Source organism: Pagrus major, chromosome 23 (assembly GCF_040436345.1).
Source record: "Pagrus major chromosome 23, Pma_NU_1.0".
Lineage (NCBI taxonomy): Eukaryota > Metazoa > Chordata > Actinopteri > Spariformes > Sparidae > Pagrus > Pagrus major.
In genome coordinates, this window is record NC_133237.1 from 23796166 (window position 1) to 23810342 (window position 14177).

Here is a 14177-nt window from a genome sequence, read left to right on the forward strand (position 1 = left end):
TGATTCTCATGATAGATATTTGACCTTAATATTGGCAGGTACTGGTGTAACAAGACAGCTGATACTTCATTTATACTACAACATAGAAACATAAGAAACACAGAAAACATAATTTATTATTTAAGTTTTTTACTTCATGAACAAATGAGCTCCTACTCAGAGAATTTGTTTGTACTGTATGTCCAGCATACATACCTCATCTCTAGTTAAGGAGTTATTTGAGCTTAAACAACCTCATTTGATCATCATCCTTTCAATAATGTCATACGGGGAGATGGACTCTTAAGGTACAGTCGAGTTTTATCTCTGGCCCAATAAATTGCAAAATGTCCTCCTACTTTTACTCAACAGCTCAGCTCTCACTTGACTTGACAGAAAGAAAAGTGTCAGTAAAATGATGACACCTTGAGGGCTACCGAGATAAAACAAGTGAGAGCAACTTCAGTGCTACATGCTCTCGGCCTCCCTCAATGTGATTTAATTCTGAGGTATTCTGTACCTTCTTGATTTGATGAGATATTCTTGTTTTTTTCAGACAAGGCCATTGTTTTTATTGTATTTTTCCATGTATTTTTTCTAAATGTAATCATTTAATATGTGGTCATCTGATGTTGTATTTTGTCTTGACTTGCATTTTTATAGCATTGATTTGTATATTTTTTTTTGCCTAATTCCACGTATTTTGTTTTTGGTTTAGGAACAGTCTCCAGAAGACATGTTATAATCTCCAAGACATTTCAATTATTATATTTACCTTGTTATGACATATGATTGATATATGATTATTTCCCCTACATACGTATGATGTTATAAATGTTTAATGTTTTTATTGTTGGCCTGTCGTACCATGTACTTGTTATAGCCTTTAAATATTTTCACTGTCTGATTCATGAGTGTTTTCAGTCAGTATCGTAACTTTATTGGTCCAGGGGTGATTGATAGTATTTTGAGTGATGTCAGTCTGTAGTGTGACCTGGTTGGTCCACGTGGGTCAACCAACACATTTAAGATGGTCTATTCTACTGTCTTGTAAAATAACCTGATGAAGGTCTTTGAACTGAAACATGATTATTAAAATGTATTCCCGAACTCAAGTGAGGTGAACAGCGTGCAGGAGTTTTTTTCCAGGCCCTATGAATAACATCAACCTCACTTGAATTGTTGAGACCAGGCTGGTATGATAATATAAATCCCATCACAGTAATACCAAATTCATCTTTTTTAAAAATAAAACATTTTATTTCTTGTTGGCACAATGCAACGCTAACATTTTTGTGCAACATTCATTGGTGAAAGGCTCCCATTAGTACCCTACAAAAATCAACTTCCGGGGAGACTTAATGAAACCATTTGAGGCAAAAACATGACAGAATAAATAATCTGCAAAAAAGTAAGATCCAAACTCTACATCTTTTGCAGCAGCGTAATTATCAAGTCTTGTTCACCAAAAATGCCAAGTCAGATTTAAGTGACAGTAATTAAGAGTGTGAGAGTGTGTATGGATGTGGTTGGGTGGGTTCCTTTTGGGGGAACTTAAAAAGCATTTATAACCACGTTCCTCCCAAAACCACCAAGTTTGAGGTGTGTACAGTAGTTTGTCCCGTCTATAATCATGTTAACAGCTTGTTGGCGCCATTAGTCTGGAAACAATCATAAAGTTGTGGGACGCAGGGACAACAAATTGCATTGGTATATAATCCACAGCAGCACTGTAAATCTATGATTCTGAGCTGTTGCATGTGTGTTTTATCACTTTGGTAACGTTTTGCTGCAAGCAAGTGTTGGCTAATTATTATAATTAACATAGCAATGTGAAGTTTAGAGAGAGAAACTACCGAAGATCATAGCAAAAAAAAACATGCAGATGCTTTTCCTCTTGGACTTTTCACAATGAAAACCCATAAATTTAGAATGATTACCAGTCGAAAGTCCTGGTTTTGCTCAGTGAAATACAGTGTGGTTGAGGCGAAATTCATTTGTAATCTTGAGAAATTTATAAAAGAAGCATTTCACATTGTAATGTCAAATTAGGACTGACTGAAAATGTAACGGTTGCTTTCTTTGCGAGTGTATAGGTTCATTTCTGTATGACAGACAGAAGGTGGGTACTGCAAATGCCATCCAAAACGGCAAGTCTAGTGCCTTTACCAAGTAAAAACTACAAACAGACCACATGACAGAAAACATAGGACAACCCTGATCCCTTTTTAACATGTCACATCCCGGCTGTGATGCAAAATCAAATTATCAAAGATGAAACATGATTAATTAATCGAGGGGGTTTGTCCTTTACAGCTCTAAATCCAAGGGTCTCACTCAGTTCCTCTCATAGCTCCTCCCGTGCTGTACTGTCTAAAGGCGACTGGAGCACATCCGAGTTCTGGGCCTCGGTGCTGATCTCGGCCTGCTCACGAGTTTTTCCTGAGCGCGCTCTGTCCCAGTCTGTACGGACCTTGTCATTATCCCACACTGTGGAGGTCTCAGTGTCGCTGATATACCCGTTGTCGCCTGTGTAGTGTGTTGGATACACTAGAAGAGGCTCGGCTGAAAATGCCTTCAGGTTCCTGGTTTCAAACTGTTCCATATAATCAGACCTGTGGAGGAGAATGTAATGTCAAGAAAAAGATGACACAAAAACATGTACAGTGTTTGTTGTGTGTGTGTATTTGTAATAGGCAGAAAACACTTACACAGGATGTTTATTGAACATGATGGGAAGAAACTCATCCACTGGCAAAATCTTCTTGAGTGGTTCTGCTTTCAAAAGCTTCATCGCACCTTCTAACGATATCATATAACCTAGTGTCCAATACGAATAGTCCGCTTCCACTAAGTTGTGTATATTAGGCACGGCTTTCTCTGGGTGATCAATTTGCATTCTCTTGCGACCAATATAACTGGAAGAAAGAAACAGACGGGAGTGAAAAGAAATTGAATAGGAGAATACAGGTCAAATTCATGTGGAGGAACCACAAACTCACATGAGATCCCAGTCCAGTCCTTCTTCCTCCACCTCCCTCATCAAGTTCTTTAAGCGGCGTTTGAAGAAGATCTCAAAGCGCAGATCATCTTCAATCACCAGGGAGGTGTCCAGGCCTCTTTCCACAATCTAAGCCAGACACAGATTTACCAATAAGTCACCCATCTCTCTGATTCACAAATGTTCAAATGCTTTGCGTCTGAGGTTCACCTCTTTCCAGATGTTATAGTGGGAAAGGAAGCATCCTAGCTCTCCCTTTGTCAGTGGTCGACCATGATAGGGGTCACTGTAGCCAGGGAGCATGTGGATGCCCAAAGCATGAACTTCACTGATATTCATCGCTCTGAAATAGAGAACATTGGTAATGAGAACATGTGATCAACAAGTGCTAAATAAGTGTAAAGTACTCATTAAACGAAGCGAACTTACTTTCCATCTACAGCTGCAATGACCTTACATGCAATCTCCTGTTCGTATAATGTCCTCACCATACGGTCTCGGCGGTCAGTGCGCCTTTTTAGGTTTATCATAAACACCTACACAACAGGAGAGCCAGTGTAATTACTGATTTTTAACAGCAGGGGGAGGCATTCAGCACAGAAAGTGGATAGAAGGCCATTTTTGCAGATTCCATCTTCACATCACTCCATACTCACCTCATCGAAGCCCATTTTGTCAGGTTGTTTTCTAGGAACAGGTATGTATTTGGAGGGCATCACTGGTGGATTTCGCACTACACAGTGAGAGGGAAGATGGATGCAGAAATGGTATAAATGATATACGGAAACCCATGCTGATAGTTATCATTAGATAAAGCAGCAGAAAGTAGAATACAGACTTCAAGCCAGAGGAAAAAAAGGAAGTTGAATGAAAAAGCAAACCCCTCTGCATGTCCGAATGCAAGCTACTCACCATTTGCCTCCAACAAGGAGTGCAAGAAGCTGTCAGCTTCATCTTGTAAAGTATTGTGGGCTCGCAGTGGAACGGGGAGGTAACCATAGGTCTCCTTATTACACACGAACATTTGGACATCTGTAGCAAGCAGAGGATGCAAACTTTAATATTTGTTGATTGTGGCAGCCGTTGTGGACAAAAGCAGTGTCAGCACTACCGCCTTCGGTTTCAAGATCTTGATCCGGCTAGTGTCTGCATTTGTTTTGGAAGCAAGTGAAAGACAGAAGCAACTGTGTTTCTAAACACAGTTGCTGTTTGCAGGAGGCATAGTAATGAGGTAATGTATCTATTTGTGGCTATGTAAGAACTGTAATATGACGATGGTGAAACAAAGTAAAATCTGTTAGCACCATTCATGCACCTAGGTTGCCTACAGCTAACAGATTCTGCTGCTCGATAACAGTAATGTTATGTCTTCACTATAATAAGCCAACAGCAACATACTGTAAAGCTCGGTAGCAAGGCCAACATATGTTAGGTTAAAGCTAGTTCTGCTGACGTACCGCCAGACTATAGAGGAGCTTCTTTTCTCCGGCTGTGAGCCCCTCAGTTCATCTCCAGCACTCTACCATAAAAAAATGTTTTAGTTTTATGACTTATTATTTTGTAGGGAATCTGACCCGTGACAGGCATTAAGAATAACCTAACAGAAATAGCCAATCTTCTCGCTGATGGTCTTGTTTGCTTATGTTGTTCATCATATAGAGGCATCAGTGTTGAATCAAAACTGTTTCATAACCAGTTAAAACTTACTGTAGTATGTTTAAAAAGAAACAACAAATGTGTAACATCTTTGGATTAAGGCTCTGAATTGTAAAATACCTGCCATCCGGGCAGAGAAGGCAAACACAATGATGTCATCAAAAGCCCAGCTGTATTCTGGGTGTGGTGGGTGAAAGGCCAGCTGTCTGGACGCCTCTTTCCTCAGGTCTATCAAGAAGGTGGAGTGGACCATGGGAACTGCAAAACAGCCCTTACGCACATGCTTCCTCATAGGTATGTAGGCAGGGGTGCGCTTATAGTAACCCTGTGGAAGCAGAGTAGATTAACAGTTGAATTTAGATTTTTTTTTAGATAAACCCTTAGAAAACACGTGACATACATAAGCATGCACACCCAATCGTCAGCACAGTACCTGGGAGGTCATTCCACACCAGAAGTTTGAATAGGCTGCACGGGATTCAAGCATTGGAGCGATGATGGTCTTATTCTCTTTCATGAGCTTCCAGAGCACATCTGGATTGGTGAGGAGGTTGTCACAGTCCACCAACTACACAAGGAAGAGAAGATAAACTGTAAAATATGTTTGTGAATAGTCTGAGATGCACATGTGGCACATCATGAACTGGCGCAGGCATCTTCAAGAAAATATGGTCAAAACAGGTCACGAAGGCTAAATAGGCACTAAAATAGAGAACTAAAAAAAAACACAGACTATTCATTTTAAGTTTTCAAGGGAGAAGGCTAAGAGTTTCCAAAAATTTGTAGCACAGAATTATTGCAATTCTGGATATACTTTGCTTCAAAATTATACCCCACTGGAGCTCGACAATGTGGGCTGGGCCGGGGAATACAAATAGAAATGTGAACGGAGCTGCATGTTAAAATATGGTGGAGTCAAGCTTAGTGTCAGCGTATGGCTCCAGATGACCCAGACCAGATAACTTCAACCATAAGAGACACAAAAATATAACTGGGTCAATTTTCGACACCCTTCCCGGTGCTTAAATTACATTGTGGTGGTGCTTTGGACTCGTCTCTGTACTTCTGCTGCTATTACTGAACAATAAAGACAGCTTGGGTAGGAGCACTGGCTCAGTACTTAAAATGGAAAGTTTCTCAGTGTTACTGTGCTTTCTTTTTGTGCCTGTAAAGAATAGTCTTGTAGACCTACCATAAAGTAGTCCGCCCACATCTCACGAGCTGACTCCAGTGCTACTTGCCGAAGTTTCATAACATGCTCGTAACGGGAGTCCATCCACTGCTTCGGACCATCTTCATCCTGATAATGACTTAAAGAGACAATCAGATACATATCATTGATCTTATCAGCTCTGTGAGCCCTTTAGCAACGTAATATTTCATTAGAAACTCTACTAAATAACCAACCTTGGTTCCTCTTTTGGCCTCCACTCCACATAATGGTAAAGGTTCTGCACCTTGACAAGCCAGTCACGCAGAATGGTTGTGGTGTTGTCCTCGTTATGATCAGTTGCTACCCTGTCAATGTACAACAAAACGATCAGAATGAACTGCATTCAACACCAGAGGAGTTGAACATTATCCACAACTGAGAAGCAGTAACAATGGTTGAATGTTGTGCTGCTGCCAGGCTGGATTCAAGCTGAGACAAGAGCTGAAAGACGATACCAAGACTCAATTAACAAAAGCCCAGTGTTCACTTTATGTAAGCTCATTGTCTGCCGCTGTGAGAACTGACACAAGTGTTAATGAGACCAACATCACTGAACATAACACTGGATATCTAGTTGATATAATTTAGGGCAGCATATCGAACTTTGAACGTACTACAAAGAACTTTTAACTGGTTATGAAACAGTCTCAATGTATTACTAATGCCTCTATATGACCTACATAAGCAAGAAGATTGGCTATTTCTAAATAGTTAGCATAGTTATTCTTAATGCCCATCAGTTAGATTCTGATTTATCCGGGTTAAACCATGCAGAAAATGAAAACTATTTTTTATGCAGAGTGTTGATGAACTGAGGAAAGAAGCTGATCTGAGAAGCTGATGTACTTTGCCTCACTTTGTCCACAGGGACTGCCAGAATCAACAACAAAATTAAAGTTCCTTGTGAGAGCGTTTAAGATTGCCAAACAGCATTTCCCAGGAACCTTCAGAGGAACTTAGTGCCTTTCCACAGAAGAGCCAGGGTCAGAATACGATTCTGGCAAGATTACTTTACTCCCCAAAAAACCTGCTTGGGGTGGTGCTGTCCAAAGGTGGAGGATCTTTAGAGGTGGGGCTTGCAGCCACAGACCATTTTGTTTTTTGTTCATTGTGCTTCAACACATCGACATCACAATCCTCCATGCCTACTGCTGTCGATGTGTCCTACAAATAATAATGCCTGTTTGCCACTTTGTATGGCACCTTCGTTGTTGTATATTCCAACACAAACATTTCTTTTCGTCAGCGTCCTAATTTGCCTTGAATCTTCTTGGTGGGAACAAAGTCAACATCGAACTAAAGAAACCTTTTAGTTCCTTGAAACTAGGAGTGCAACTAACATGATGATGCAAACTGGCTGAAATCATGAGCGAGACAAATGAACATAAGTTAGACAGCTGGCATGTCTTTATCTAATTCTGGAGAAAAAGGAAATCCAGCCATGTGTTAACCAGAGAGTCATGACATCTGCTTGAATCTCTGTATTAAGAAAGTGGGGATGAATGCCACGACATCCGAAGCTTTCCTTTCTTAAGCCATCTAGTGTATTTTAGGTCACAAGTCTCTGCTGCATAAAGCGCAACAGCTGCAGTAAAGTCAGCGGAGGTTGTATTTTGCTAAGCAGGATGAGAGCCAAGCTGGGTTATCTCGACAGATTTCACACGGACCTGTGAGAACACTGCAGCTCCTTGCTAAACCATTTCTTCACTCACTCCCGCCGTCCACTTTTCCAAATTCTCAAACCTCACATTACACTGACTCTTCCGCCTCATGTTCAGCTTATATAAATATTGGTTAAAAAACATAGCTCTGGATCATGTATGACTGGTGCTCTAAACATACATCCACAAATGGTGTTTAACTTACATTTGCTCTATCGTTGCTCTAGTGGAGCGGAGATGTGGGGCTAATTGCAGACAACAGAGACTTAAATGACAGTTTAGCCAATTCAGACTCTGAAGATTTGGCATGCTTACATGCTGCTGCTGCATAAAGCTTCAGTAAAAGGCTCACAGCATGTAGTGTTTACAACATCTCACAACTGTTTGAACTTTCCAGATGTAGCTGGATGTGCTTGGAGAACATGTCAAAACAAAACTGTCCTTACCTCAGACAAATATACAAAAAGGTTTAATCAGCACCAAACAAAATCTGAGAAATCAAACAGCCTCTCTTGTAAATAGTCTGTAAATAAAGTGTTAAGTTGTTCGTCAGGTTGATAAGCGGAGCGCAAACCTTTCTGTACCCTCAAGGCATCCAGGCAAACTGCTCTGAGGGTTTAAGCACAAGGGGTTGTTGGAGCATGTTGAGTTATTATGTGAGAAACACCTCCCTTTCACTTCCCCTGACTTGTGCCTGAGCACGGCAGACAGATGTTTAAACAGTCTATAACATCTATTTGCTCTTCCCACTCGGTAATTGCCTTGGAAAGTTAAGTTTGTCACAAATTACAGATAGGGTGTGCAACGGTGTTTGGTCTGAAAATGGCCAACAGAATCATGTTTACTGAGCCACAATTCACCTAGGTTTGAGTTTCCATAATTATTTAGCATGTAGAGCAAATATTCAAGACACTAAAATGGTAGAATAGAGGATAAACTGTGGGGTTTGTTTTCTATGGATATGTATTTTTTTCTGTCAATACAAATGGCCTAGTCTCTGCTTCTCTTGCTTTCATAAGATAACCGTCAATCTCACATTTCTGTATTTTAGAAAAAAGTTCATAACCTGTAGTTTATGCACACCTGAGGGTTACAAAGGCTCATGTGTACTGAACAGATAAAGATTACATATTCTTCTTCTTTGCTTTGTTTATAGGTGGATTGGTGGATCGAACAAACTTTAAAGGTGCAAACAACCACCAACTTCATCTGAGTTTGTAAATGTGGCACTTGTAAGGGCAATGAAAGCAGCTCTGTTTGTCAGCAGGAATTTCAGATACCGATAAATAGCTGATAATATGAATTTCCCAACATCGGGCCGACAATTTATCAGTCAATAAATATCTGCATCTTTAGTGTTTTCTGGTTGTATGCTTTAAATCCCCACTTGCCTCCACAGTAATACCAACAGAGGGGGCTCCCTGGGGCTCAAGCTTTACAAGATGGAGATCCATGTGTTTAAAAAAAATGTGTGTGGTCCCTGAAATGATCTAGTGAGAGACACACAGAGGCCTAACCGGCTGTCAGGAGGTGAAGGCTGGAGGAAGCCTGAAGGTATGTGTCTAAGCTCTGTGCCTGTGTATTGATGGACAGTGCAGACATCACAATGCTGCTCTTTGTTAGGACTTGTATGTTAAATGGCACAGCACCCCTCGTGGACAGATCAGTCCCGTCCCCTCCCCTCCACGTATACAGATCAATGCATGGCCGATCGGATGCGCACAGTGACCCAGATGTGCTCCCCTCTGCTCAGCAGCGGCTACAGAAGACACATGTGCATTAGTGATGTGCAGTCGACTTCACTTCATAGTTGTTTTCCTGCTTGATTAAATGTGTTGGACGGTTTTTTAACTCGCAGCACATTTTATTACCATTAATGTCCATATTAGCCACAGTGTCTCTGCGGATCCACCCCTTTTTGATCGCTTCAGCCAAAAAGCCGAACGACCAGCAATGACACGTTTTCACGAGATTAATTTCCTCCAGAAAGACTAAAACTAAAACTTTTTTAAGATCTTAGCTACAAACTGGAACTTTACTTCTTAGCCGCTTACTAGCACATACGAAAATAAAGACACCTTGGAGTTAACAACTCACCACAGAGCCATACGGTCCTTGGGATAGTTGAGACGCTCAATAGTACCGAGGAAATACGGCAAAGAGTGCTCGGAGTTCCTGCAGACGAGGGCGAGGAGGACCCGGGGGGCGAGGAGCGGAGACTCGGGGTTCCAGCGCTCCTCCGCGAAATATCCCCGGGCAGGACTGCAGCAGGACAGGAGCAGGAGCAGCGGGGCGGCGGGGAGGCTGCCGAGCCCGAACATCGCGACAGTAAACTCACTAATATTTAAAGCATTAATCTAAAGTACGTGCTATTTGAAGAGGTGTCTCTTTACTTTGCGCAGTCATCACACAGAGGAGCAAGAAAAAAAAAATACAAATCTGTGCAGCAGCTCCTGATGTGACAACACCGCGAAGTTGAGCTTTAAAGGGGTGGGATGAATAATTTTAAAGGGGATGGGCTTGTGACCGTGAATGCACAGTCAAAAAAAAAAAAAAAAGAAAAAAGAAAAAGAAAGAAAACCGGTGGGCAAATGTTTTATTAGGATTTTATTCGTTTCATTTCATTTATAATAGCAAATAAGTAACAAAGGAATGCTGTGGGACTGGATTTGCTATTTTACAAAGGGCAGTGAAGGCAACTCAGAAACATTTTACAGTATATTGATGATGATGTCAGATTAATGGACCCAATACATGAAAAACTGCTAGTGTTTTTACTGATTAGATTTTATATTATTTATCTACACTTGCTGGGTTTATCTTTCTTCTTTGGCTATTTTCTTGCCTGTATCTGTGATCTTCCCAATAATCTGTTTATCTTTCTTCTTTAAGCCTACTAAACAGTTGTTGCTTGCCATGTCACAACTATTTAATTGCTCGGATTTATCCTGTGTTACACTGTGGCTTTGACTCATTATGAATCTAATTTACATCCAAGAAAATCTTTTATTCAGTGCACTCTTGAATAAAGCTTGACTTCTGACACAGTTACAAACCTGCAATAAGTGCTAAATGTAATGCTTAAAATTACAAAGTCTTCATCAGTGTTTTTTTTGTCCTTTATCCTTATATCCTATCTCATTATCTCACCTACATAAACCAACAGCACTCTCATGTGAAGGTAGGAATGTACTGCACTATTTTCCAATCTCTTCATTCACGCTGTAACATCAGTGGTGACTTCCGGTCTTCGTTCAGCAGAATGGAAGATCTAGAGTTTGGCCCCGGAGCCCGGCCTCTCGACCTGGATGGTTAAGGAGGCGGCTGCAGGCTCATCAACAAGCCAGAACAGCTCGCCGTTGGTCGGGACAACACGTGCCGCCGGGAGAGCTGGACCCTCTCTACCCTCCAGCACTTCCTGCAAGATAAGGCTCACTGTGTTACAACGCAACAGCAATGATAAAAATAACTCAGAATGAAATATATCTCTGCTGAACCTGCAGGTTGTAAAAGCACAAATCCAGAAATTGTTTTTAATCAGTTGTGATCGAATAGATATATTCATCTGTTTTCTTCACTTTCCCAAGTCCCATCATGGTTTCTACTACTGAATCCTGCAATTACCCCACAGAGCATGGTTAATTACATTTTCTGCATTGTTCTATCTCATCTTCGTCTCATATTTAATGGGTTTTGTGTCTGAACCTGGCCGAGGCTGATTTATTGTGTGGAAATAGCTGGGTTTTATGATTCAGAATTTGAAATGTGCATCTTCAATAAAAGCCTCTAAATGTTACCTTCAAAACGGGTGCTTTGCTTCCTCCTGTTGACACAAAAGCCACACAGCGCGCAGAGTTCACCACTGGGAAAGTCATAGTTACACGCTGTGGCGGTGGTTTGGGAGAGTCGCTGATGGGGGCCACAATCTTTTTGGTTTCCTGAATTTGGAGCACACGCAAACGCAGTCATATATCACACGTAATGCTTACAGTCGCTAAGAAGTGGCAATGGGACAACCACAACCCAACTGTATACACCAACTGTCAAATACATGATGCAACAGGAGCCAGACTGCCTCACAGGAGTGTAGCATGTAGGGATGTCAGAGGAGACCACAGAGACCAAGTTGTGCTTAAATAAAAGCTATCAATGATCCATACATAGTGAAGGGAGTGTCTTCAAAAGTACAGACAAAATACACGTTGTTATTTTAGACTAGCACATCAGGAAAAACATCAAAGAGTAAATCCCAACATGCCTCCAGACCTCAATTAGTAGCTCTGCCAGAATTAAACTAAATAATGTGTTTCATATGACAACTGCAGGAAAATATACATACGACTGAGAAAAAATACATACGACTGGGAAAAAATACATACGACTGGGAAAAAATACATACGACTGAGAAAAAATACATATGTCTGTAACCGAGGGGTCATATTTAAAGCAACATCTGCTGAATACCAGCAACCTTATAATTCAATAAGCTGTGGCTAATGTATAGGCATTCTTTAAACAGAGAAACAGTGTCAAACATAGTTCAACATCAAGAAGTGAAGTGGTGGTTTTAGGACCACAATGTTACAAAATGTAAGAAACATGTGTGTTTTATTAAAATATGAAACATTCCTTTCACACACTGCTAGAATCCCTAATTGGTTTAATCAGCTGAATCATATTAAGTCTGAGATGTGCCTGGTGGGGAATGAGAGCAGGGGTATCGTTCTGCATTCATCCTTTTTCATAAGAACTCAGCACACATACAGTCAAAAAATAAATTATATTCACGTTCCTGCTAATATGTTTGGAGTACAGCCAGTACTTGCCAACTTTAAGACCTCAAAAGTGGGGAGGGTTAGGGAATTCTTATGTTTGCAATTTTAATAAGAATAATTATTCTTATTAAAAGTGAACTTTCATCAGTTTTCACTCATTCATTAATATTTTGCCCCTGTCCCTTAGAGTCTGTGCACGCCACTTCTCTATATTTGTTGGCCTCTCAATGGTGAATAATGTTCATCTGTTTTCTCTCACTCATTGAGGAGGTTAACTCACAGCAGTGCACTAGACTACATGCTGTGTAGTGCCAGAAGGAAGCTGTCATGACTAAAAAGGGGAAAGGTTGGAAAATGTTCTTAAATCGGGAGAAATGCAGGAGAATTGTGACTCCATGAATAAACCAGTCTCGCGGGAAAATCGGGAGGGTTGGCAAGTATGGTACAGGCCTCACCTCCAGAAGAGGGTGCTCTGGGAAGAGGGAACAGGTGTGTCCATCAGGCCCCATACCCAGCAGTAACAGGTCAAACACAGGGAAATCATCATCAGGGAAGACCTGCTAGTTTAAAACAATCCTGTAAATGTTATGCAAAATGTTGCAATCTAAAACAACAAGTCTATGTGAATGTAAGCAGAACTGATCACAGGACATTAACAGAAATTACACCTCCTTTAGTTTGCGTGCATAGTCCTCAGCACACTCGTTCACTGGCAGAGAGGAGTTGATGGTTAAGATCCCACTGTCCGGGATGTTGACCTTGGAAAACAAATGACTCTGGAGAAGAAACAAAGTGTTACATGAGACCCCACTGTAGTAGAAAAAACATGAATTAATGTAGCCATGACACAAGAAAACAAACCTTGTAGAGCCCATAGGTGCTCTCAGGATCGTCAAAGGGAACCAGTCGCTCATCACAGAAACCAACCACCCACTTGCTGCAGTCCAGGTCTGGCAGGGCGAGCAGCTCTTTGCCGAGCATGGACACAAGACTTCCTCCGGAGAGGCCCAGGGTGAACCTGCCATGAGAGGTGATGGCCTTCTCTGCCCGAGATGTCACCAGCCGGGCCAGCACCGGTCCAAGCTCTGCTGAGGAGGGGAAGACAACCACTCTTCTGGCAGCCATGAGAGATGCGTGTGATTACAGGAGTTACTAGGTAGAAGAGAAAGGAAGAAAAACTGGTTTTGAGCAATATGTAAGGAAGTCCATTACAACATAACCTGTACGTCATCCCGATATGTCTTTAAATATTCTCCACATGAAGTGATTGTTTTATTAAAGCCCTACGTTTTATAAGATATACTACTAAATATATACCACCGTTAACTATATAGTGCACTGTAATAAGGCTGAGGCAGTGCAAACACAGGACAGGAGACAAAAGCTACAGACTCCAGCTATTTCTGCATGATAACGCATTAGAAACTACCAGGAAGACACCAGAGAAGCGATGCTTATTTACTGACACCTCAAACAACCATAACGTTTTAGCTTTAATCGTGCAGTTTTCCAAAAAACGAAGTTTCTTTACCAGGAGGGGAGAATCTCAGGTGCAGACTGTCATGAGGAGGATTTTCAGTCGGCAAATCTAATTCCACGCACTACTTCCTGAAACGAGTTCCCACCAGCCAATCACATTCTGTGCGTAGACCGCACTGCATTCTGGTCAGTGGAGTTCCTCGCTAAATAGCTACGACGACACAAAAAGTCAGCGTACGGATCAAGAAGTGAAAAACCAGGCACTTAACGAAACATATCAGGAGATTTGGGAGATTTTCACACAACACCGATGGATAATGGAGCACGTGAAGGCTGATGTGTCAATATCGCAGCTCATTTTGTAGTTTAAAGTGAGTGCGATGCTCCCTCCCACCCGCTAGGTGGCTACACTG

At 41.3% G+C, this 14177-nt stretch overlaps 2 protein-coding genes across 3 annotated transcripts; both read right to left on the reverse strand.

Annotated features, from left to right (window-relative positions):
• Positions 1–1211: 1211 nt before the first annotated feature.
• Positions 1212–9999, reverse strand: colgalt1a (collagen beta(1-O)galactosyltransferase 1a). Its single transcript, XM_073495355.1, has 12 exons — positions 9608–9999; positions 6044–6154; positions 5829–5946; positions 5070–5204; positions 4757–4961; positions 3893–4012; positions 3637–3713; positions 3410–3516; positions 3191–3323; positions 2982–3109; positions 2691–2897; positions 1212–2594 (listed from the first exon to the last, which is right to left on the reverse strand). Exons 1-12 carry the CDS (start codon positions 9829–9831, stop codon positions 2327–2329), a joined length of 1833 nt encoding a protein of 610 aa, XP_073351456.1. The 5' UTR covers positions 9832–9999; the 3' UTR covers positions 1212–2326.
• A 101-nt stretch (positions 10000–10100) lies between these two features.
• On the reverse strand, positions 10101–13878 carry pgls (6-phosphogluconolactonase). 2 transcript variants are annotated; one of them, XM_073494266.1, is made up of 6 exons: positions 13817–13878; positions 13147–13437; positions 12954–13061; positions 12741–12842; positions 11308–11448; positions 10101–10928 (listed from the first exon to the last, which is right to left on the reverse strand). In XM_073494266.1, the coding sequence occupies exons 2-6, from the start codon at positions 13408–13410 to the stop codon at positions 10782–10784; spliced, it is 762 nt and encodes a 253-aa protein (XP_073350367.1). In that variant the 5' UTR covers positions 13411–13437; positions 13817–13878; the 3' UTR covers positions 10101–10781. The 2 variants fall into 2 exon arrangements, with proteins under 2 accessions (XP_073350367.1, XP_073350366.1); XM_073494265.1 differs by having other exon boundaries at positions 12741–12845.
• Positions 13879–14177: the final 299 nt, after the last annotated feature.